This window comes from Mixophyes fleayi, chromosome 2, assembly GCF_038048845.1.
Source record: "Mixophyes fleayi isolate aMixFle1 chromosome 2, aMixFle1.hap1, whole genome shotgun sequence".
Classification (NCBI taxonomy): domain Eukaryota; kingdom Metazoa; phylum Chordata; class Amphibia; order Anura; family Limnodynastidae; genus Mixophyes; species Mixophyes fleayi.
Genome location: NC_134403.1, coordinates 187179423 through 187201831, shown reverse-complemented (window position 1 = coordinate 187201831; position 22409 = coordinate 187179423). Strand labels below are relative to the sequence as shown.

Genomic DNA, 22409 nt, shown 5'->3' with positions numbered 1-22409 from the left:
GTATTGAGGTATTGCAGTAGACTGGACAGGTTTTGTCACATTTCAATGGCAGCCAAGGAATTACGGTGACCCCTTGCAAGTACCTCTCCAGTACAATGGCATCTATGTATATTGGAAAACAAGTATAACATGTTTGTTATCAGAAGGAATGCAGAGAATGCCGTTATTTGAAGTAGCTCCTTCGCTGTGCTGGGTTCTTTAGGGGGAAAGAGCCTGTCACATTTTCCTAAATCGTATCAGTTATTCTGGTGTTACTATTCCCCTGCACAAGAACTGAAGAAAGAGTGGCATTTAAGAATGGCACTTCACATTGAACTGTTGTTGCTTGTTACTTTATCTGCTGCTACTGCAGGTAAGTAGATTTTATTAATGTACTGTTTTATATATCTGTATATATTATATATATCTGTATATATTATATATATATTTATATTCAGGGATAGACCCACTGAACTCTAAAATTATAAATTGAAGAACATCATTGTAATTGTGTTGAAGAGTGTCAGTCCTACTACGCCAATAATGTTAACACTAAACTCTTTATATAGCATTGTAACTATCAGATGTATACTGATGTATTTTAAAGGACTTCTCCAATTTATATCCCAGGAAGCACCCTATGAGTGGCTGTATTATGACACTCTATTCTCTACACATTTTTGGTTCTCTATAATATGCCTAGTGTTCCAACAAATAATGGTAATTCAGTGCTAGCATTATGATACCCTGTTATATGGATGAGTTCCCATTATTGTAGAAGTTAGTGGTGTATACAAACTAGAGACTATAGATTCATACACATGCATTTGTTGTACCATAACCCAAAAGGTTTTGTTAACTACTTTCATGAAATGCTGCTGTTTGTGTGTACGATTGTACTTAAACATTTTCACCTAGAATGACATATCCCACGCTCGTGTTGCATGTAGATGCATATGTGTAGAATGTTTCCCAGAAACTTGCAACATAAAGAACTAAGTGTGTTTAGTCTATAACGGTTAATGGGACAAAAAGTAACAATGACTGTGTTGATAGTTTAGTAACATGTTGCACATTGACCAAACATAAGCTTGCTTATTAATAATATGGGTGCTGGGTGAGACTGACTCGGTGCATGCATCCATAGTAAAATGAATTACGTACATTACCAAATAGAAGTAATTCAAGACATGTAGTATATTTTTGTAAAACATCTCGAAAGTTGATAGGAACTCACTGAAAACTGTTTGCTCTAAATAAATGGCTTAATGCTTTGAAACACTTTAGTGTACAAATGTGATGAAATGTTTTTACTTTGGTAAGGTTGACAGATCATGGTGGTAGTTGCAAATATATATGAACAGTCACATTTTTTAAAGTTTTTGCGGCAGCCAAATAATGGACTAGAAAAGAAGGAGTATTTGTTCATGTGTTTCCAATTTTGCTCCTGTTTATAAAGTATGTAGCTATACTTGCATGTATGCCTGCACTACAAAAGCCAATTGATTTACTGCATGCTTGCTACACTTTGACAAGGGTGTTCCTTCTGCCTGCTATGGAGGTCAATTATGGAGGAACAAAACACTCTGCAGCTCAAATACAGCTTTGGACCTGCTATACTTCTTGATTTGCGCAAATGTGCCTAGATTTCTGAGAAGGCACATAGCGTTGCAGGGCAAAATGGTTTACATAGACAGGGAAGAGGAGTTGAGAGGAGTGAAGGTGATCCCACTGAAGTACAGTGAGCTCCTCATAGGGAGCATAGCTGAAAGGCCATTTAATTTTGTGCAGCAAGATTATTGTAATGATTCAGTCTTGCCCATCTGCAAAAGCACCAACTGAGGATATCAAGTCTTGTTTGTTTTATTCATTAAGATAACGCAGTTCCCATACACAGTGCATGGTGTAATAAAATAAATACATCATTTTAAAAGATACTAACCAGACTCAGCTCTAGAAAGCCTGGGTTGATTTCCTCTATAAACTGTGATGCACATCTACGCCATACGGCTCCCTGTGTAATTGCATGGGTTCAGGGGAGAAGTACTTTTATAGGCGCACATCAGGCAATCTAATAAAAGGCTTCCCACACACAAAAGTGACACATGAAGTAATGTCCCCTTTCTCTTATAATTTATTTAAGACATATACAAGACTAAACTGAGCAGTATCTTGAGGGAAAAAAGGAAAACATTATTCAAGTGAACCTAGCGATACTAAAGTGGTAGGCGGTTGGACTTTGATATGATGTTTAAGTTTTGCACAGTGCAACTGTTGAATATTTTTCTGCCTCTCCACACATCAAGGTGGATGCTGCTGAATGTGGGAAGGAGACGTTTAACATTGAGGTGAACTGCTGCAAAACCAAATGCGCTCTGCAGTGGGTGCCCTTTGTAATTGATTATCTTTGCTAGTAACTGAAACCGAGCCCTTATTGTTACTTACAGAAGCTACCATAAAATTTGTATATGGATAGTATAGACTACATAAAAAGTAAAATACATATATTTATATCATATTTACTTAAGATTAAACCTAACAACCACATGGAAACTGATATTGTAAACTTTTACAGTATAATCATGTGTCTTTTAAAAAATAATTTGACCCATATTGATGCCATCAAAAGCTGCTCCCGAAAACAAGTGGAGTCTCTGTTTACCTTACACACATCTCTACCCAGGTTATCCAGTGTTTCTGACCTAAAATCAGTCATTCTTCTGGTTGCAGCGGCCTTCAAAACAATTGTGTTTGCTGGTATCTTAAAAAATTAGGGATTAAATGCTCACCATCAGTAGTGCGTTAAGATGATCGGAGGTCCTAGGCTGTCAGGCCCCAGATGTCACCCCACAGATGTGTCTCAGATCATGTCAAACATGCATCATTTTGGGCACCTTCTTTCTACTATTCTCCATGCCGTGCAGGATAGCAATAGGGTGGTGGCCCTTAGACACAAGCCTGCCCTTAAAAGACCAGTCATAACAGTAATAGGATTTGCTTCTATCCAATATCTGTAAAAACACACACACTCATAAACTGTATTTACATACATAGCTTATTTTGTGTGCAGATGTAGGCTTGTCTCTTGTGGCAAATTTTCATCCTCCGCTGCCCATCATTGAGCATGAAAGTAAATCATATCTGCCTACTTTTGGTATCTCCTCTCAGGGAGAACTAAGTGGCAAGTGCTAAGGGGCACGACAATGTGAATCACATCCTCAAGCCCTGCCTCCATCCACTTCACATTGGTAAGTGGACAGGATCCAGGAGGGTGCCCTGTTCTTCTGGGAGTCCTAGAGAACTCCCTCATGTTTGGGAGTCTCCTGGTTTATGGAGTAAATGTTCATCCTCATCATCCCTCCTCAAACTGCTTTGAATATTTACTGGCGCTTCATACTTACAGCAGGGCCATCTTAACAACATTATGGGCCCCCGGGCAAAGCAGTGCACCGGGGCCCCTACACACATATATGTATGTATGTATGTGTGTAATATATATATATATATATATAAAAGAGAGAGAGAGATGTACTTGCTCAGTGACCCTTGAAGGTTTTTTTTGCAGGTTTTTTCTTTTCCAGGATTATTTATTCTAATTAAGAGCCCTGCCTATGGGGCCCCCTTGCCTGTGGGGCCCCTGGGCACCTGCCCATCATGCCCAATGGAAAAGATGGCCCTGACTTACAGTATCTCAGACATACTGTGTTTTCACCACTGACATGTTTGGCCTGATTCATTAAGAATCTTAAATTAAGACGTTTCTTATTTAAGTCTCCTGGACAAAACCATGTTACAATGCAAGGGGTGAAAATTAGTTTTCTGTTTTGCACATAAGTTAAATACTGCCTGTTTTTCCATGCTTAATGAATCGGGCCACTTGTTCTCAAGTTAGTGTGACTAACTAAAGATAGTTCTGGGTCACAGTTTGATAAAGTGGCTGCTTGGGATTCACAAGTTACTTTATCATGAGCTATCCAGAGTATGAGCAGTAGAGGGCTGTCTGTAGATATGTGATGATTTCTGATTTGGTTCTTAACATTCCATAAACTGTGATTGGCCTGATTCTCCAGGTTGTATTTTAGGTGGAACAGTTTTAGAATGACTCTGTGAATTGCTGAAATGCCAAATTTCAGAAATGGCCAAATCAATTCACACATTTGTATTTACCTAAAAAAAAAAAAAGATTAATAAGAAAAGAAAAGAGCTATGGAAATAAGTAAGGGAGGCACATCTCATCTCCAATGTATCTTGAGACATACAGTTAAAAAATAAAAAACAGCTAAAAAGCAGTAAATCAACCATGGACAATGTGCAATCCTATGTTTCAGACCAGGGATCCCATTTATAAGTGGAAACAGGATATTTACATTGCTTATCTAGGAAGACTCTTTTAGCAGCATAAAATGGATGACATCTGCATGGACAGCATTATGCAATCACCTTCAATTCAGGTCTGTGGAAAAAATTATTGGCAATCAACAGCCAAGTATAATAGACCTGTGTCTTCTTACAATGAGCAAGTACTGGGAGATTAAGCCTAGTCATCTGCCATGTATTTGCCATAACAATGCACTTTTATAGATGAATGGAAAGTAACTGGTTTATGAAATTGAAAACTTGAAATTTATGCAAAATGCTTCTTCTTTGTTTTGCAGATATGACGTCTTATATTCCACAACTAACTAACAGTCCTATCCCAGGGAGAGTGACAACTACAACATTTGTTTTGGACAAGCCACAGTGCCTCTTTAACCAGAGTTCAAATAACCTTGTTTGGTTATTTGTAGCTTACAGTACAGGTAATACCACAAGGTAGACAGGTCTCTCTATTCATGAAAACTGCAGAGATCCTCAATATGGAGTAAATATATTCAGTAATTAAGAAAAAGTTAAGAAAATGTAATTGTTTTGTCATGTTTTCTTTCTTGTAGTGACATTGAGTGACAACATGTTAGCAGGAGCTGCCCCTTACTCTTCATTTTCAACTAATAGATACTACCGTACCTATCGCACTCTTGAGAAAGCTTTCCCTTGTTCTACTACACCTGATTATATTCGAGTTGGTGATCAAACTGTCTGCTCTGACCCTGATAACTGCAATGGACCTTTAAATTCTCCTGGGCCATACCGGTAAGTGCAGATTTGTAGATGAGAGACTACCTAAACCTTGGAACTATGTGTTGATCTTGTCTTGTAAATCATAAAATTCCGTTAGGGATTTAACTAAAAAGAAGCATTCCTTGTTTCTGCTCTGTCTCTACCAAATTTGGTTAGAATGAGTTCTAGCACAAACGTTTGTCACACTGCTTGTTAGGGGCATCTACTTAGAATGTATACCTTTGACGATAACAGTCTGCAGCCAGCTATATATTGAACTACAAAAGCATTTATCAGTGAGGGAAAAGCTCCAATGCTGGTAAAAACTGGTGATAGCACTGCTACATATGGCAGAAACCCAGCAGATAGTATAATTCAATGGCTTTCACCAACGATGGCCTATGCATGGGAAAACCTATTTTAAAAGTATTGTGGCAGTGAACAAAGCATTTGTTTATGTGAAAAAGACTTTCAACATTTTTTTAATCATTGTCTATTTTTAAACATAATGTTTATTTTTTATAACGCGTGGAACGGAAGGCCACAATCCAAGCTGGCTCACACATATGCATATCTGCGGATACTGGCTTGGCAAAGCGGTAAGATAACCCATATCACCCCAGGCCAGACTCGCTGAGGCAGTTGAGTATTGATTGGAGAATATCACTCAGCTGCCCCAGCAAGATTTGTTTGATAAATTGTGGCAATAAGGGATCTTTTTATTGCCAAGATCAGTAGAAATAATAAAAAGAAAAGATTTATCGCTGGTGAAAAGGGCCTAGTGATCATTGGCCAATAAGTCCTAATTTATTTAGAGCTCTCCAAAGGTAATTTCCGAATTGCAACCAGCAACACAAATGCCAGTTGCAGAATGTATGTACCATTTGATGGGAGAAGTTGGCTGGAATGGGGCATTTCTTGCTTAGTTCGGATTATTCACATTAGTGCCTTTTACACCTTTTTTAATTTTGCACCAAAATCCATGAATGAGATTTCATTTTGCAGGAGTAAATTGTTTAAATGAGATAAAGGGGTGGAGATAGAATAAATACAGGAGTGGTTCCTGCTGTGTGAGAGGATGCACGGTCTTCTCAGTTGCTGGAGTTCTTTTCTTATCTTATACACATACTCCTTTATATAAAATTATACATATCTATATAATCTATACATATCTATATAATCATATATATAATATTATTTTGGATCTGCCAATTAAATTTCTTCAGGCATGCATACTTCATCAAATTTATTTGAACACTTTAAAACTTGTCACGTGATAAAAACAGTTCCTATATCCCCTGGTTAGGTAAAAATTGATTTTCTGAGGACAGTTTCAAGGACCGTGATGTGGGCACGCACCTTGAAAGTTGGTAGGTGGACAACAAGCCCCTCTTGCTCAAATGAAAAAGTATTGCGGATCTGCACTTTTTGTGATTTTGTAAATTACCTTTTCTATGTGGACCAGTATTAAAGCCACATGCATTTTGTATAATTACTTCAATATACAAATAAGACATGTAGGTTATGAAAGCATTTTTAATAAACCAAGAGGCATATTCAATTAGCCGCTGTTGTTCCGGAGGCACTCTGTGGCAATGTAACATTGCAGATTTCTCTTTGCCCCCCCATAGGGCTGCAAGGAAAAATTCACAATGTTGCGGTACTGTAATACTAGAAAAAGTGCGCAGCTGTGATGTTCACAGGAACAGTTATGGCTAATTGAATATGCCCCCAAGTGTTGTACTCTAGTTGGGTCATGCTGGATGGTGACTAGTCCTTGCCTCTTGCTAGAGAGCGTGTTACCAACCCCAATCAGATTAGCCCCTACTCTCCAAGGCTTCAAGCGTGCTCTTAAAACTCATTTCTTTATTGAAGCCTATCAGCCCTCCTCCTAACTCCTTTGCCTCTGCTATCACCTCCACTCCACCACTTGATACCACCCTATCTGTGTCTTCTCCTTCCCTTTAGGATGTAAGCTCTAATGAGCAGGATGCTCTTTCCTCATGTTCTCCTTCTACTATTCCATCACCCTTTGTACCTCCAATACTTCATGTTGGATATTACCATCATACTCACTGCCCTGTAAATATCATAATCTTTAATAATCTATCATGTAATGTTTCATGGTTTTGTTGCGCTCTGTTTATTGCATACTACTGTAAATTTCATGTACGGTGCTGCAGACCTTTTGTGGCACCTATAAAACATCATAATCCTGCAGGGAAAATGGCAATAGCTAGACACTATTAGGGATTGGCTTTTATTGATGTATTACAAGGGAAAGTAAAGGATAAGGAGAGTTAGGGGTATAGATAGGAAAATTGCTGATAAACAATAGTAAGAAATGTATAAATTACACTAGATAATTCAATACGCTGCTCACAAATTACAAAACAATTCTAAAAATCTAGTACTCACTCTATCTACCTTTACTCATTAGCTGTCTAATTAATATTAAGTGAAACGTATAAATGTCTAAGTCATGTCCCTTGTAGCTGACTAACTCTATTTTGACATCTTTGTTTTCTTTTGTTATGCTCAGATTCCACTTCATCATCTTTGCCTCTCTCGTCCACTGGGTCATGGGTTCCTGAGTCTCCCCTTCTTGTATTTATTCTCTGTCTCATCCTCTCTCTACATCTGCTTCCTTCTTTTGCACCTTCTGACTGTCTTATCCCTGTTTGTCTTAACTCTCTGTCTCCCACTATCTTCTCTCAATAACAACTACTCCTATTCCTCCTCACTCTACTATTCACTTGCTTAATGTCTCCAGTTTTTCTCACCTTGGTAATCACCCTCCCACCCTGTTAATTACTCTTTTACTTTTTGCATAATCCTCTGTCCTTTTCTGACTTTCTCAATCTTTCCCTACTTGTTGCTTGCCATCTGTGCCACTCTCTGCAATGAGCTCCATTTATCTGAGGCTTCTCTTATTGGGTCCTGGCTTTGAATGAACTCTGCAAGCAGAGTCAGTAATTTACAGCAGCAATCCCTTGAAAAAAATTTTTTTTTAAATGTAAATCATTATAAAAGGCTATACATTATTCATTGTTCTGGACTACCATGGCAGCCATAGTCACATGGCACATGATGTAGTGAGCTTTGGAACATACCTCTGAGCTCAGCCTGCACTGTGACAGCCTCCTACTCTCCCCTCTGCCATCACATGACATGCTGAGAGCTTTGAGTCTGTATCTTTGTAGCAGATAGATTGTTTATATCTGCTAGGCTTTTTTGTTTGACAACTAAATCTCTTTGAAAAGGAGTTAATGATTTGTATGAGGATAGCTTTGAAAAATCAGCTGCATGCTTTAAAAAGTATTTAACTTGCTATTTTTAAAAAAAAACATCTTCTTTTGGGATTGCTGCTTTAAAACAGATGTCATTCTATGAGCTCGAGATGTTTAACACTGACAATTTCTTTTATTTGGTTAATAGCAGAGAAACGGCGAAAAGTTTGCTCCAGTTACCTGATTGGCAGCTTGAGTCTCAGATGGTAATGTGCAGTTGATAGATGAGCGACTGCACGTGATTGGCTGCCTGTTTATAAATAGGCAGACATGCCCTAATTAACTCATTCTTTGATGGAGCTCCCCCGGAGCAATCCAATGCATATCTTTTTTGGAGGTTTTTATTACCTATAGATTACATGTGATCTAGATTATAAGAAGCGTTTAGGAAGATATTAAATTTACCACTACACTACAGAAAATGTAAAGGCCAATAATACATAATTACACAATATAATGGGGCAACATCATTAATAAATTATTACTCTAAGGGGGCACATTTCTTCATTATACCTTGGGTGCACATTTAAGCATTATTATATGACGGAGGCATAATAATTTAGTTATGTAACCATGGAGCAGACATACGTATGATTTATTTAATGGGGGCCAACACTTGCAGTGTCCGCTAGTGAAGCTCAAGTGCCAGTATGCATGTGCACACCAGTGTAGTGCCACCAGAGTGAATACTTCATTTTAACATTAGTACCATGTTACCCACCTCAAACGGGTACCAGGATGTGCCCAGTGCATTGTAGCTGGGCCTCTCTAGGTGCATGGACCTGATGATTTTTTTCAGGCCCTCTTCCTAGAGGTCTGGGCCCAATGCTGAATAGCACTGGCCTGCTAGTAAAGGAGAGGGAGTTTTTACTCATGTCATTAATTATTTATTTACTTTTTACTATACTGACAGGAAAGATAGCTCAAACAGCGTTCAATTTGAGCCATCTCGTCTGTTAGAAGCAGATCTAAACAACCTGCCATTTAGTAAACCGCACAATCCTAATTTGCACGGTATGTATATCTGCCATGTCAAATGATCTGAATGGCACTTTCAAACTAAAATTTGATACATTTCTCTTTGCTGTCCTCTGGGGCTGGTGCTTCCATTAGGCAATCTCAGGCAGTTGCCTAGAGTGCCAAAATTTTAGGGGCATACAGCGCATGAGTGAATGGTGTCTGAAGTTGTGTGGGTGCCTATAGCGCTCAGACCATTTCCGCCTGCCCTGCTGTCCTCGCATAATGCAGCTTGCATCTTTACATATTCCTGCTCAGTAACTTCATGCTTTTTTCTAATTTCTCTATCTGTTTTTGTAATTAATTTCGCATTGCTAAGTTTCGTTCCTTGCCGCCCTCTGCTGTTCAATGTTCTTATTGCAGTTTTGCCTCGTCATCCTTTCCAAGTCTTATTTTGCCTCAGCTGCAGTCCACCTTTAATAAGAGACCTTCCAGATACCTCAACCTAATGATCAGCACATTTCTGCCTGAATTTGTGTGTAATTCCTGCGCCTTTGCTAATCTTTTAACCCATAAGCAGCCTTTCTACAGTTCATTTTCAATCCATTTGTTTCTCATAGTATCATACCCACTGTTGATGTAAATTCAGTTATATCTTTGCAGCGTTTTATAGACATTTACTTCTTCATTATCAGTCTGATGGCAATCTATTCCCAGACTTTAACGTGAACCTGTAAATTCTCATCGTTGAACTTTCTCCATATATCACTTCACTTATCATAACGCAACCTGTCATGCTAGATGGTTTGGTTTATCTTCCTTGAATAATACCTAACTATTCCCTTCGGTATTTTCCTTTATTTTATAGTACACCTTCTATACATCACTTAAAGAAACCCTTGCAGGAGAATCATCTCTGTTCTGCCACTTCTCTTGCTGGACGCTTCCGACCTGTGCTCTGGAGACTCGGACACACTACTCAGTAGGGTTATGGCAGAATGCTGAAAGACTTAGGGGCATATGTAACAAGGACCGTAAAATATGAAAAATAGTTTTCAATCCTTATTGCTTTGATAAGGATTAAACTATTTCTCATATTTATGAAAAAACCTACCTACACAGGAACAGCAGTTCTGATAAACTTGTTCCTGTGGAAAAAAAACCCAACTTACTTACCACTCCATCTTCATAATGCGAGGCTTGGTGACTTCTTCGTTCCTAGCTTTCAAATCCTATGCGCATGCGCCGATTGATAACTCTGGTCATGTGACATGGCTGCACATGTGCTGTAAAGCCCTGTTCTTCGGAGAGGAGCTTAACAGTGCTGAAAACGATCAGAAACAGTAGTGTACGCCAGCCTGAGCTGGCATACATTACCACATGTGTAAAAGTTTTTTTTGAAAGTTGCTAAATTGCTAACCATAGCTGTCCCCATAGACATCTATGGGGACTGCTATGTATTTCGAAAAAAAAATGCAAAGCAACAGATATCTGATATCTGCTGCGATGCACCAATAATACAATTGAAGGGTACTTTGATTTTCGACTATTCCCCCAAAACGGCTGTTTTCAGGGGATTTACAGGAAAAAAAGATTGATAAATAGGCCCCTTAAATCCTATCTACAGCACCCCTGCCTATTAGGTTTTGCCCATCTCGTGCCAAAATAATAGCATAATAGCCAAAATATACCTCATTATCCAAATGATACAGAATTAATTTATTTATTTTATTTTCATTTAATTTTCACATTGGTTTTATACCTTTATATTCATTAATATATATACATTTATTTAACATTTTTTTTTTGCCTCTGCATCAGGGAAACCAGAACTTAACAGGTGTATATGTGTGTTTCTGCATGAGCTGCGTTTGGTTGAACATGCCTCTACTGTAATTGACATGAATTTGCCTCTCCAGTCATGAGGAGGAGCAAGTGCCAGATATGAGCAAGTCTGCATTGGCTCATATGCATGCGTCCTCTTTGTGTAATATCCCTCACAGCAAAGCCTTCTTTTTCAAGATGACTGTTGAAATAGTTAATTTTTGCCACAGGTATTATCTTACTTAAACTCCTCCAAAATATTCTGATGAATAGCAGTATCAGGCAAGACTTAATTTTATTTTACGGAAGTCACTTAGCTTCCAAATAATTGGGATTCTTGCTGGGTCTAATTATTTGTAGACAGGAAGCAAGGGGGAGTTGCAATAAAGTACAATAAAATACAGTAGATAATCAGCAAGTTTCTATTTGATTTTCAGTATGCGCTTATTACCTCAGATTATTATCCGTGCATAACAAAAATGATCTATTCCTATGTATTTGTTTTTAACAACTACTTTTGCCATTGGAAAGCCTTAATTCATTAAGGTTATTTTTCCTAGAAAGCCGTCTCAGTGTGCACCTAGATTAATAGGATAAGATGATGATAATTAGGATGCATGTACAAAGTCTACTGCCAAGCATTGCCCCTAGGTTTCTTCTCCATTATGTTCACCTAAAACACTCGTTAGATGGCGCTTATGCTACTAATAGGGATATTACAAGGAAACTACACATGAATGTGTGTGGAGCAACACAGAGAATGCAGGACAGAATGCATGTGTCATATCTTGTATTATATTTGCTTCTATCCTCTGTCCTGAAATTTCACTGTGTTGCCCCAAACATCCATATGCATTCTCATCTTGGGCATTACAAACCTCACATGGGGAAGCCTCCATTCAAAGTTCGGTGAACAGAACAGGGAACAGATGTAGCAACACTGCGGAACCACCCATATGTATGCACCCCACAAATGCTGTATTGCATCTGGCACCCAATAGAAAGCAAGGTAGTAATTATATAAACGTTAGGCCACGTAAATTTCACAGTTTTCTACCTCAAAACTTATGGTGCATTGCTTGTTCTTGTAAAATAAGTCTTTGTTTCTAGATCTGACCATAGATTCCAAAGTACCAGTCTCTGGGGACAGGAAGGGCCACGTGTACTGCCATGGTTTATGTGGATGTATATCTCTCACTAGTATACAGTAAGGAGAGAATGTCCAGGCCATGATAGTTCTTCATAGTATTATACTAGCCATAATTTCCCTTCAGTCAACAGAGAGATTATAGATGTACATGCCCACTTCTTGGTACTCTGGTAAGATCTGACAGCATTACCACAGTCAGTCAGTGCAGGGTATGGCCGAATGGCAATAAATTAATGAATGAACCTATCCATTGAATGGCAGCCACACTCGCACCAATGGTACTACTTACAGCAGGTTGAGAATATATGCTCACCCATTACTTTTCGCACACACACATATATAGAAACCCAAACGGAGCCATATTTATGCATATCATATAATACTCCCATTAAAACTACAAATTGGTGTATCATGGAATATGACCGTTTCTCTGGTAATAAGAGCTCATTACTGAGATTACGGCTGTATTTAGGTTGAAACAGCCCTAGGCGATATAAATGAATACCCTCTTAATAAGGAATTGTGACCCTCCAAATTATTTGTCTGTATTCAAGACCCCTCCTGCTTTATTTTTACTGAAAATTAGGTAATTTGTCTGCATTGGCCTGCAGCACATTTTGCACAAAATGAAACTGTTAATTAAATAATGTGAATAGACAGCTGTAACAGCTGATATAATAAAGTCATGATGCTAATTATTATTTGTACTATCAGCTGGAGGGGTCAATACGTAATAAACCAATTGGAAGCTGCTAGTTAGTTCTGCTGATAGTCATCATCATTATTGCATATGGTTCCTCCAGTCACTGCATATGATATACCACCCACAAGTTGTATCTGAGGTTGTGTCCATGTTTAATTGTGCTGTAATTACATGAATGCGCTTACTGTGCTCAGCCTACGTTTGCATGGTGCCCGTCCATCTTCCGCCTAGTCATAAAGATATGCAAGTCAATGAAAAGAAAAAAGGTATGTACAGATGTATGCATGCATTGGTGTGCATAGTCAGTACACAAATATGTATTTTAGTCCACACAAGTGATGTATGTCTAACTCTAAATGAACGCCAATATCCTCTAAACACTGACAATACAAGAGATGCATGCATAATATATTATTAAAAGGTAATGCATACCCATGTCCTCCTCAGTACTTGCTTATTGTACACAAGAGAAGTATTTTGTAGTCTTAGAACCATCAGTATAATGCACAATACTGGACAATGTAGTCATTGGGGCAGTATAATATGATATGGTGATACTATTGAACTGGGTACTTCTAGACCTCCTCCTCCCTAGGCGGTGCTAGACTTTCTGAGGTAGGACAGAGCTTGCCTAGAAGGCAGATAAAGGGAGTGGTGGCATGGCCTACACAGAACTTCATCTAACAACAATACAGAGTGCAGAGCAGAAGATGGTGGCAAGTAAACAAGAAGCTGTCACTGGCAGCGGCAACTGCCAGCATGATATTTAAGAAGAATGTCTCTCACAGACATTCTTAATATTAATACCTGGCTCCGTGGCGTCCCCAAGGTCCCGGTGCCCTGGCCACCAGCCAAAAACTGCCTAATGGAAGCGCTGGGCCTGAACATCTTTGATTTTATCACGCAGGTTGATAAGCACCAATGTAAGAAAAAAAGAAAACCCCTTACAAAAATCAATCCCTAGGTGTTTAGACCATTCAGAACTGACACTCCCATGTATTTTTAATTAAATAAGCCCCTACTGTATACTTTGTGGCCCAGAATAACTTATTACTATGTGTCAGTGACAGACTCATTGCAAGTATTTTGTTTTAAAATAATTTTAAGTCATAATTGACATTATACGCATTTGTACTTTTATAGATATAATCCAAGGTCGGAATACTACAATACATTATTGTGTTATATTTTCAGAGTGAAATTTGTTGTACTGGATTCTACTGGTAAACTAATTGATCAAACAGGTTGGTCCAACCCAATCACTCTTCGTACAGGTAATAAAAATGTAAAAATGAACAAATGTTTATATTCCATATCATTGTTTTAAGAACTGCAACTGATAAATAGGTTATTGTGATCTTCACCTATATTTTTTTGCAAAGTAAAAACTAGTTAACAATGAATACTAGCCCAGATCTTGATAAATTTTCTAGAAAACTAATTGCACACATCCTCACAGCCGCCAAATCCCTTATAGCCCTTAGTTGGAAACGTAGCACTCCTCCATCTCTGTCCGCCCTTAAAAAGCAAATTTGGCATGTGGCGGCAATGGAAGAGATCACCTACTACTTACACGAAAGAGGTTACACTTTCAACCAAGTGTGGGCTCCTTGGCAGTTTGCAGAACGTACGTTCCCCTCTGACCCTTAAAGCCTTCGTCATGACCCATGTGCGGCGATCAGGACTCTGCTCCTGTCCCACCATCTTCAGACTCTCTAACATTTACATTTTACCCTCTTCTCGACCACGCTCCTGCTTCAGCCTTTGTGGTCCCCCCCCCCCCTCCCTTCCCCTTCTAACTCTCCTCCACCCCCTCCCCCCACTTAACCTTCTGTATTATTGGCTCATATACTTAAGCAAAAAAACCTGAAAATATGGTCAATTTAAGTTTTAAGTTGTCGAAGGACGCCTTCGCTGGATTTTACTACAATGTTAATGTCCTTCTATGTATATATTGTAAACGTTTTACCTCAAATTGTACATGCATTTTATTGACTGACCATCCAAAATAAAGATTTTTTTTTAAAAAAAAAATGAATACTAGGCATTTAGAAACAAATATTTTATGGAACAATGGTAAAAAAACATGGTGTGATCAGATGTATATTATGACCCAACACAACCAACTTCAAGAGTAAAAAAAAAGTACACACATGTCGCTCTAAGTAAAGGACCCTCGACCTCCCTTGTGAATCATAAAACGAAAATATCTAATGGTCCTATGCACATTGCAGGGATGCATTTTAAGGAAGAAATTGGAAAAGTTTGATTTAATGAAAAGGTTAGCTCTAAGGTGGTTGGACTTTGACATTTACACTTTTGCACAGTGCACCTCTTCAGATATTTCCATTTCCCTAGTTGCATTTTATTATGTGAAGGTGTCTGAGAGCGTAGATCAAGCATGCACTTTGATATTATTATTATTATTATTATTATCGTAGATTTGTTAGGCGCCACAGTGTTCTGCAGCGTCTTAAACAATGGAAAACAGTACATACATAAAACAGGGGGACACAAGGTAGACAAAATAAATGCAGACATAAATCAAAGGGTATGAAGAACCCTGCTCATTAGAGAGCTTGCCTTCTAAGTGGAAGAGGGCACAGCTGAAATAAGAGGAGTAAATGTGTTTCAGAATGGAGATTGGGACAGTTGTGAGGATGCATTAGTGTGAATTGTGTTATCGAGAATAAGATCACCTCTAAAAAAAGAAATGGGTTTTTAAAGAGCATCTAAAGCTTTTGTGCAAAAGTCTCATTAAGAGTGGTAGGGAATTCCATAAGTGGGGAGCAGCACGGGAGAAGTCTTAGGTGGGAGTGAGAGGTAGTTACCAGAGACGAGACAAGTCGCAGGTAAGAGGTAGATCTAAAAGAGCGGGAGGGAGAGTATGTTGATATGACATTTGATATGTATGCAGGGGTAGTGTTGTTGAGGGCTTTGTATGTAAGGGTGAGTTATTTGTATTTTATTCTGGAAGACACAGGGTGCTAGTGTAAGGATTTTCAAAGTGGTGCAGCAGATGTGGAGCGGTGAGAGGGGAAGATCAGTCTTGCAGCAGCATTTAGGATGGATTGAAGTGTGGATATATGGGTGTCAGGAATGCCAGATAGGTGGAGGTTGCAATAGTCAAGAGAGGAGATGATGAGAGAATGGATAAGAGTTTTGGTAGCATGTTAAGTAAGAAAAGGGCATATTCTGGCAATGTTTTTAAGGTGGAGTCAACATGACTGAGAGAGAGTCTTGATGTGAGGAATAAAGCAAAGTGCAGAGTCAAGTGTGACACCAAGGCAGTGGGCTTGGGAGGCTGAGGAAATTGTGGTTTTATTGACTGTGATGGAGATTTGAGGGCAGGAGGTGACGCTGGCAGGAGGGAAGATAATAAGCTCTGTTTTGGACATGTTGAGCATTAGGTAGCCTTGGGACATCCATGTGGAGATAGCAGAAAGACAGTTGGTTACACGAGATAGTACTGAAAGAGAGGTCAGGGGAAGAGATATAAATTTGTGTGTCATCGGCGTAGAGGTGGTATTAGTGCCCCAAGAGTAGGGGTGTGCAATGAAAAAAGTATAGGGCCAAAACCAGAGCCTTGTGGGACACCAACAGATAGTGGGAGTGGAGGATGTCCAGAGGTAGAAACACTAAAGGAGCGGTTCGATAGGTAGGAAGTGAACCAGGAAAGAACGGTCTCTGACGAAGGCCAATGGAGTAAAGGGTGTGTAGGAGAAGAGGGTGATCAACAGTATCAAAAGCAGCAGAGAGGTCCAAGAGAATGAGTATGGAGAAATTACCATTAGATTTTGCAGTAAGTAGCTCATTGGTCATTTTTCTGAAAGTAGTTTCAGTGGAATGTTGGGGGTGGAAGTCTTATTGCAGAGAGTTGAGAATGGAATGAGAGGTGAGAAAGTGAGACAAGCATTTGTAAACTAATCGCTCTAGTAGTTATGGAGGCAATGGGGAGGAGAGAAACAGGGCGGTAGTTGGAGAGAGAGGCTGGCTCTAGAGATGATTTCTTTAGAATAGGTGAGATGAGTGCTTGTTTAAAAGAGAATGAAAATGTGCCAATGGAGAGAGACACGTTGAAGAGGTGAGTTAGCGGTGGGCATGCAGTGGAGTGAGAGGAAGCGGAGAAGTTTGGAGGGAATAGGGTCGAGTGGACAGGTTGTAGGGTGAGCTGATAAGATGAGTGCAAAGACTTTGTCTTCAGTTACTGGAGAGAATGAATTAAGGATGGATTGGGGAGTGTTAGGTAAATGTGGGTAGAGTGAATGGAGTGAGTGGAATTTGCCAAGAGGAAATATCTTGTCGAATGGTTTCAATTTTGCCTTTGAAATAGGTGGCAAAATCATGGGCAGTGAGAGAGGAAGGAGGAGGAAGTGCAAGTGGGCAGAGAAGTGAGTTGAAGGTGGCAAAGAGGCAACATGGGTTAGACTGGGTGGATATTAGAGATTTGTTTGTTTGGCAATTGAAAGGGCAATGCTGTAATATGAAAAAATTAATTTATAGTAGAAGAACTCAGGAGCTCTGGCACTCTCAGTGCGGGAGCACTTTTGCAGGTAGCGGGTCTGTTTGTTGTGCCTTGGCTGGAGTTTGGATCATCGGAGACTATATGTAGTAGCTGGAGCTGCATTGTCTAGGGCTAAAGTGAGTGTTTTGTTATAGAAAGAGGCAGTCTGATTAGGACAGGACAATGCAGTCATTGGAAAAAATTGTTGTTTTAGTGAAAATGAGAAGTGGTTTGGGCTACGAGTACTTAGGTTTCAATATGTGCTGGTTGGACCATGTGGGTCCAATACCTGAACAAGTCTTCAAACACATGGTCCCAGCATGGGTCATCCAGTGAGGTTCCCAATCCTGGCAGGGATTTTAGGGGGGGGCTATTTAGGCCCCGCCCCCTTTCTGTGTTCTAAGGCTGCTGGCGGCTGCACAGTATGTGCAGGTCCGTTCAGCAGTGAAAGTGTGCTGCCCCGCTGCTCTGATTGTGTTTAAAACACAATCAGAGCAGCCGGGCAGCATACTGTCACTGCTGAACGGACCTGCACAGTGTGCAGCTGTCGGCAGCAAGCCCCTGATAGGCCCCCCCCCTGGATCCGCCACTGAATCCTGGTCACATTGTCTCCAGGATTGGGAACCTCATTATATAGTAAGAAGTGCTGACATTGGTTACAGCTTTATCCCACTCAAATCCAAACAAGAATTAGAAGTATACTGTGTACAGGTAAACTTTGACTTTTCTCAGTCCTTGTTCTCTCATAAGGATAACACCGTGGGAAAATGTTCTGAAGTCAGCAGGCCTACCAGTGTCTCATGGGTGGTGGGAGGCATGCTTTAGGTTGAGTCACAGAAGAGAAAATCACTGCCTGGTTGGAAAGAATGGTTAATATGACGCACACAAAATGGATATACTAAATATATGGTAACATATTGCAATTCTTGTATTGTATTGAATGATTTACCCATACAATATAATACAGTATATAATCTCTTGCATTTTTACATTTGTAAATGCATAGTCTATAGTTGTTGTTCTTCTGAAAGGGGAAATTGATGATGTTATACAGTGCATTGTGTTCCTTTATAATCCACTCTTCACAAAACAAGCAAAAATGACCTTGCTGTATACAGTAGCTTCTGACATTGAATCTGCTAGAGTAAATTAACCTGGGTGAGGATTATGTGATAATGATGACAGGTATGGGGTACTGTGTTTTGCACATTTTGTTAACTTAATTTCTGGAAAAAAAGGAAATCAAAAATAATATAGATCGTAGAACACATACTGATTCCACCATAGCTACTTTGTGAAATCCATTGTGATTTTTTTTCTCTCCTCTGAACAGGAAAGAGCTCATCAGTAATTGATACTTGGCCTGGCAGGCGCAGTGGGGGCATGATTGTCATCACCTCCATTCTCTCAGTCCTCTTGGCTATTTTTCTGGCTTGTCTCATTGGGACTTTCATTATAGGAAGGTAAAGAGACACTTTAATAAAACAATATATATCAGCATTAAATATTTTATGTAATATTCTGCTTTATATGTTGGTGCTATAGAAATAATAATAAATGCCATTTTTATAATTTTTTATGATGGTTTAAATATTAATAGAAGCCAAAAGACATATATTTAATTTCTATAGAGATACATTAAAAAAATATATGGAGTTTTGGTAAGAAATGAAGTAATCTTCACCTCAACCTTGAAACTACCTCTCAAAGTGTTGTAGACGTCATCGTGCTGTTTTAAACAGTAAGAATATTAATTCATTGCAACTTTTAAAGTGGAGGCGAGTGTTTCTATTTGTCCTATATGATATATTGGTAATGTAATGACTGGCTAATGATGACATTTTAGCTAAGAGACTTTATGGGGCATATTCAATTGTTTAAATATACTGCAGCGTTAAAACTATTACCATTATTACGGTAATAGTAAGCTGGATTTTTGTCTTTTTCGCCAACAATTGAATATGCCCCTAAGCATGCAGTAAATTTTACCCTATGTTTTAAGCAAACCCTTTTTGCCTTACTGTTTTGCTGTAAGGCAAAAAGGGGAGGGGGGGATTGCAAAATTTGCTAAAAAATGCAAACATTCTTGCTGTAAAAAGTCTGTCTGCATATTGTTTTAAAGTGAGAATATTTGTCTTTGATCCACACTACTACATATCCCACAACTGTCCCAATTAATGGTAAAATCCTGATTTGGTACATGTGTCTATTAAAAACTTTGGGGGGTAGGTTTGGGGCAGCCTAGCACTTTGGAAGGCACATCTATGCCTCGTTTGGCATGCACACATTCATGTTGGTGGTATGCTAGTATTCTACACTTACCTATGGAGAATTGTGTTAGGCATAAGAAGGACACCTTTTCAGGTGCAGCTTCGGACAGAAGTGTCACTGCTGTACAGGACATAACTGGTAGTGCATCTGATGCACCCTAAACATATGTCAAGTAGTACTTATAGAGGGATATTCAAATGGCCGTGTTACTGTCAAAAGTAACGCGGCCTATGCACTATTACGGATATTACAGTAATAGTGTGCGTTATTACCGTTAATATGGTAATTTCAATGTTGGCTTTTTGCTCGCAGCTCAGGGAGCCACAAGCAGAAATCCGTGTTACAATTACCGTATTAACGGTAATAGGTTTAACGCTGCGGTGTTAAGGGGGAAATTGAATTCCCCCCCATAGTCTAAAATATACTGGAATTCCTCCACAAAACACTTAGGAATGTACTGCTTAATATATAGAAGAGCAGAGGTAGCATGTCAAAATGTTAAATATACTCTAATTAGTGATAGTTATCATTTTTTTCTGATTAAAATTAAATTACAAGAGATTAATGTATTATTTTCCTTATATGGGTAACAATTTATAATACTATAATGTTAAATATAAAGTACAAACTGCAGCTTATATGGACATTGCTCTAATTTGAAAGCACATGTTAAAAAGCAATAATTCTATTGTAGTTTCAGCTAACTTTTTTATTGGGTTACTGCTTATAATTAAGAGTTATTTATAAATACGTATGTATATATATATTTTTTCTTTTAGCAAAAACGCATTTTGCTCGAAGAAGACTGGTAAAGAAAAGACTGTGGTCCAACAAGAAATCGATATGAAGAATTATAAAACTCACCATATGCAAACAAATGCCCCCATTTATGATGAGCCAATTGCATAACTTGAACAATTCTGACTATCCATTACACTTTTACCCTGATTTGTAATAGTTATCATTTGTATAGTACCACTTGTCTATGTTTGCTGTTGTTCTGAATGCTATATACAGTTAAAACTCTGTGAAAGACAATATTTAAAATGCAACAGAAAAAACTTATGACAATGCCCACTGTTCATGTGATATTTAGGTTGTAGATTTCACCATACATAATGCAGGCGGACTCTCCAGCAAATTGACCCTAGAAATGATTCACACATTTTAATAAACTCAGGGAGAGCCCTGAATAGTTCTGAACTCTGTTTTGGGCAAGCAGTAGCCCAGAAATTCCACCAATATTTTCTAAAATTGATCACAAACTCTGTAATCCTCATGCTCAACCAAAGCACAGAGCGTGAGGATCACTGTTCAGGTTGTCCACACATGTGGGTGGTGAAAGTGGCAGAAAGATGTCCAATTGGCCTCCGGAACAAATCCCAAACTAGTGCAACTAGGGCTAGTTAGTGCAGTTGATGATTGCAGTCATGGGCCTTTAGTGATCATTTTCCAACTGCATTTCTGAACATGATGATCCTATAATTTTTTTAAACAATTAATATCATGCGCTGCAGTCATTTTGGCACACACACAGCTAAATTACCTGCGATATTGTAGCTTCTGGAGCCAACATTAGGTCCTTTTACAATCAGAATATTAGGCCCCCATACCAGACCGTGAGTTTCAAGCACAGTGTCTCAGAACATTTTGAAATCATTATGTATTGTTTTATATAAGTCATGCAACAATGTAAGCATGCTACCAGTATATGATAACTGTAATAAACACATGTAATAAACATGTTACTTTCTTTCTAATGTTACCAGTAATTTTACTTGTTTTGTCTGTGTAAATAAGATGTGGTTCTGAATATTACAAACATTTTTTTTTTGGGGGGGGGGGGGGAGGGGGGGTACTGGGCCCAGCTTCATTTCAGGAGCTAGCAACCCCCCTGCTTTGAATTTACTCTGAAGTTTTTTAATTTACGTGTAACCCCTGGGGATGCTGCAATTGGACTTGAGCACCCAGGGGCTAATAATCACAATTGCATCAGTAAGAAAAAAGATGGATATAGCTATTTACCAGTCCAGGAAGAGGAACTACATCTCCCAGAATGCTATTATGAAAGGGAGGCGGAGCCTAAGAAGGCTTAAAAAAAAAAAAAAAGGGCGGAGAGAAAGGAATATTAAAGTAATTCTATCGTTTTAAAATAAGCATTAGCCAATCAATTGTATGTGTGTCCAAAGCACAAAGTGATTTATTTTTAACGATGTTAATAGTCAACAATTCAATACATTATTATATCATGATAAAGTACAGTACAGCACAGCCAATACCAAAAGTTACATACATACATACCGCTGCAATCGCTGCGCTTCCATGGGTCCCAATGGAACAGTGTATCTGTTAGATAACTGGTCAGAGTAGACTGAGACCCTGGTGGGGGATGCAGCTAATATATACAGTCAATGTTTCATTGTGAACAATAGAGATGACGTAGATTGTTTCTATAGGTCCAGACGTTGGGTGGGTCCAGGCCAGACAGGTAATAGGTTGATTCAATCTAAGGAATCCAAAGGTGGGCGTCTTCTGTCCAGGGGGTCTGCTCCTTTTCATAGCCAGTATCATACAAAGGTTTACTCTCTAATATCAATAACTAAAGTATGCAATGTGCGATCTCTTCGCCGACTG

The 22409-nt window shown here is 38.9% G+C and overlaps 1 protein-coding gene across 2 annotated transcripts; it reads left to right on the top strand.

Annotated features, from left to right (window-relative positions):
* The first annotated feature begins 124 nt into the window (after positions 1 to 124).
* UPK3B (uroplakin 3B) lies at positions 125 to 21540 on the top strand. Of its 2 annotated transcripts, none has more exons than XM_075195108.1 (6): positions 125 to 352; positions 4635 to 4778; positions 4911 to 5109; positions 14195 to 14274; positions 18838 to 18967; positions 20555 to 21540. In XM_075195108.1, exons 1-6 carry the CDS (start codon positions 298 to 300, stop codon positions 20682 to 20684), a joined length of 738 nt encoding a protein of 245 aa, XP_075051209.1. In that variant the 5' UTR covers positions 125 to 297; the 3' UTR covers positions 20685 to 21540. The 2 variants fall into 2 exon arrangements, with proteins under 2 accessions (XP_075051209.1, XP_075051210.1); XM_075195109.1 differs by lacking the exon at positions 125 to 352 and adding an exon at positions 4040 to 4430.
* Positions 21541 to 22409: the final 869 nt, after the last annotated feature.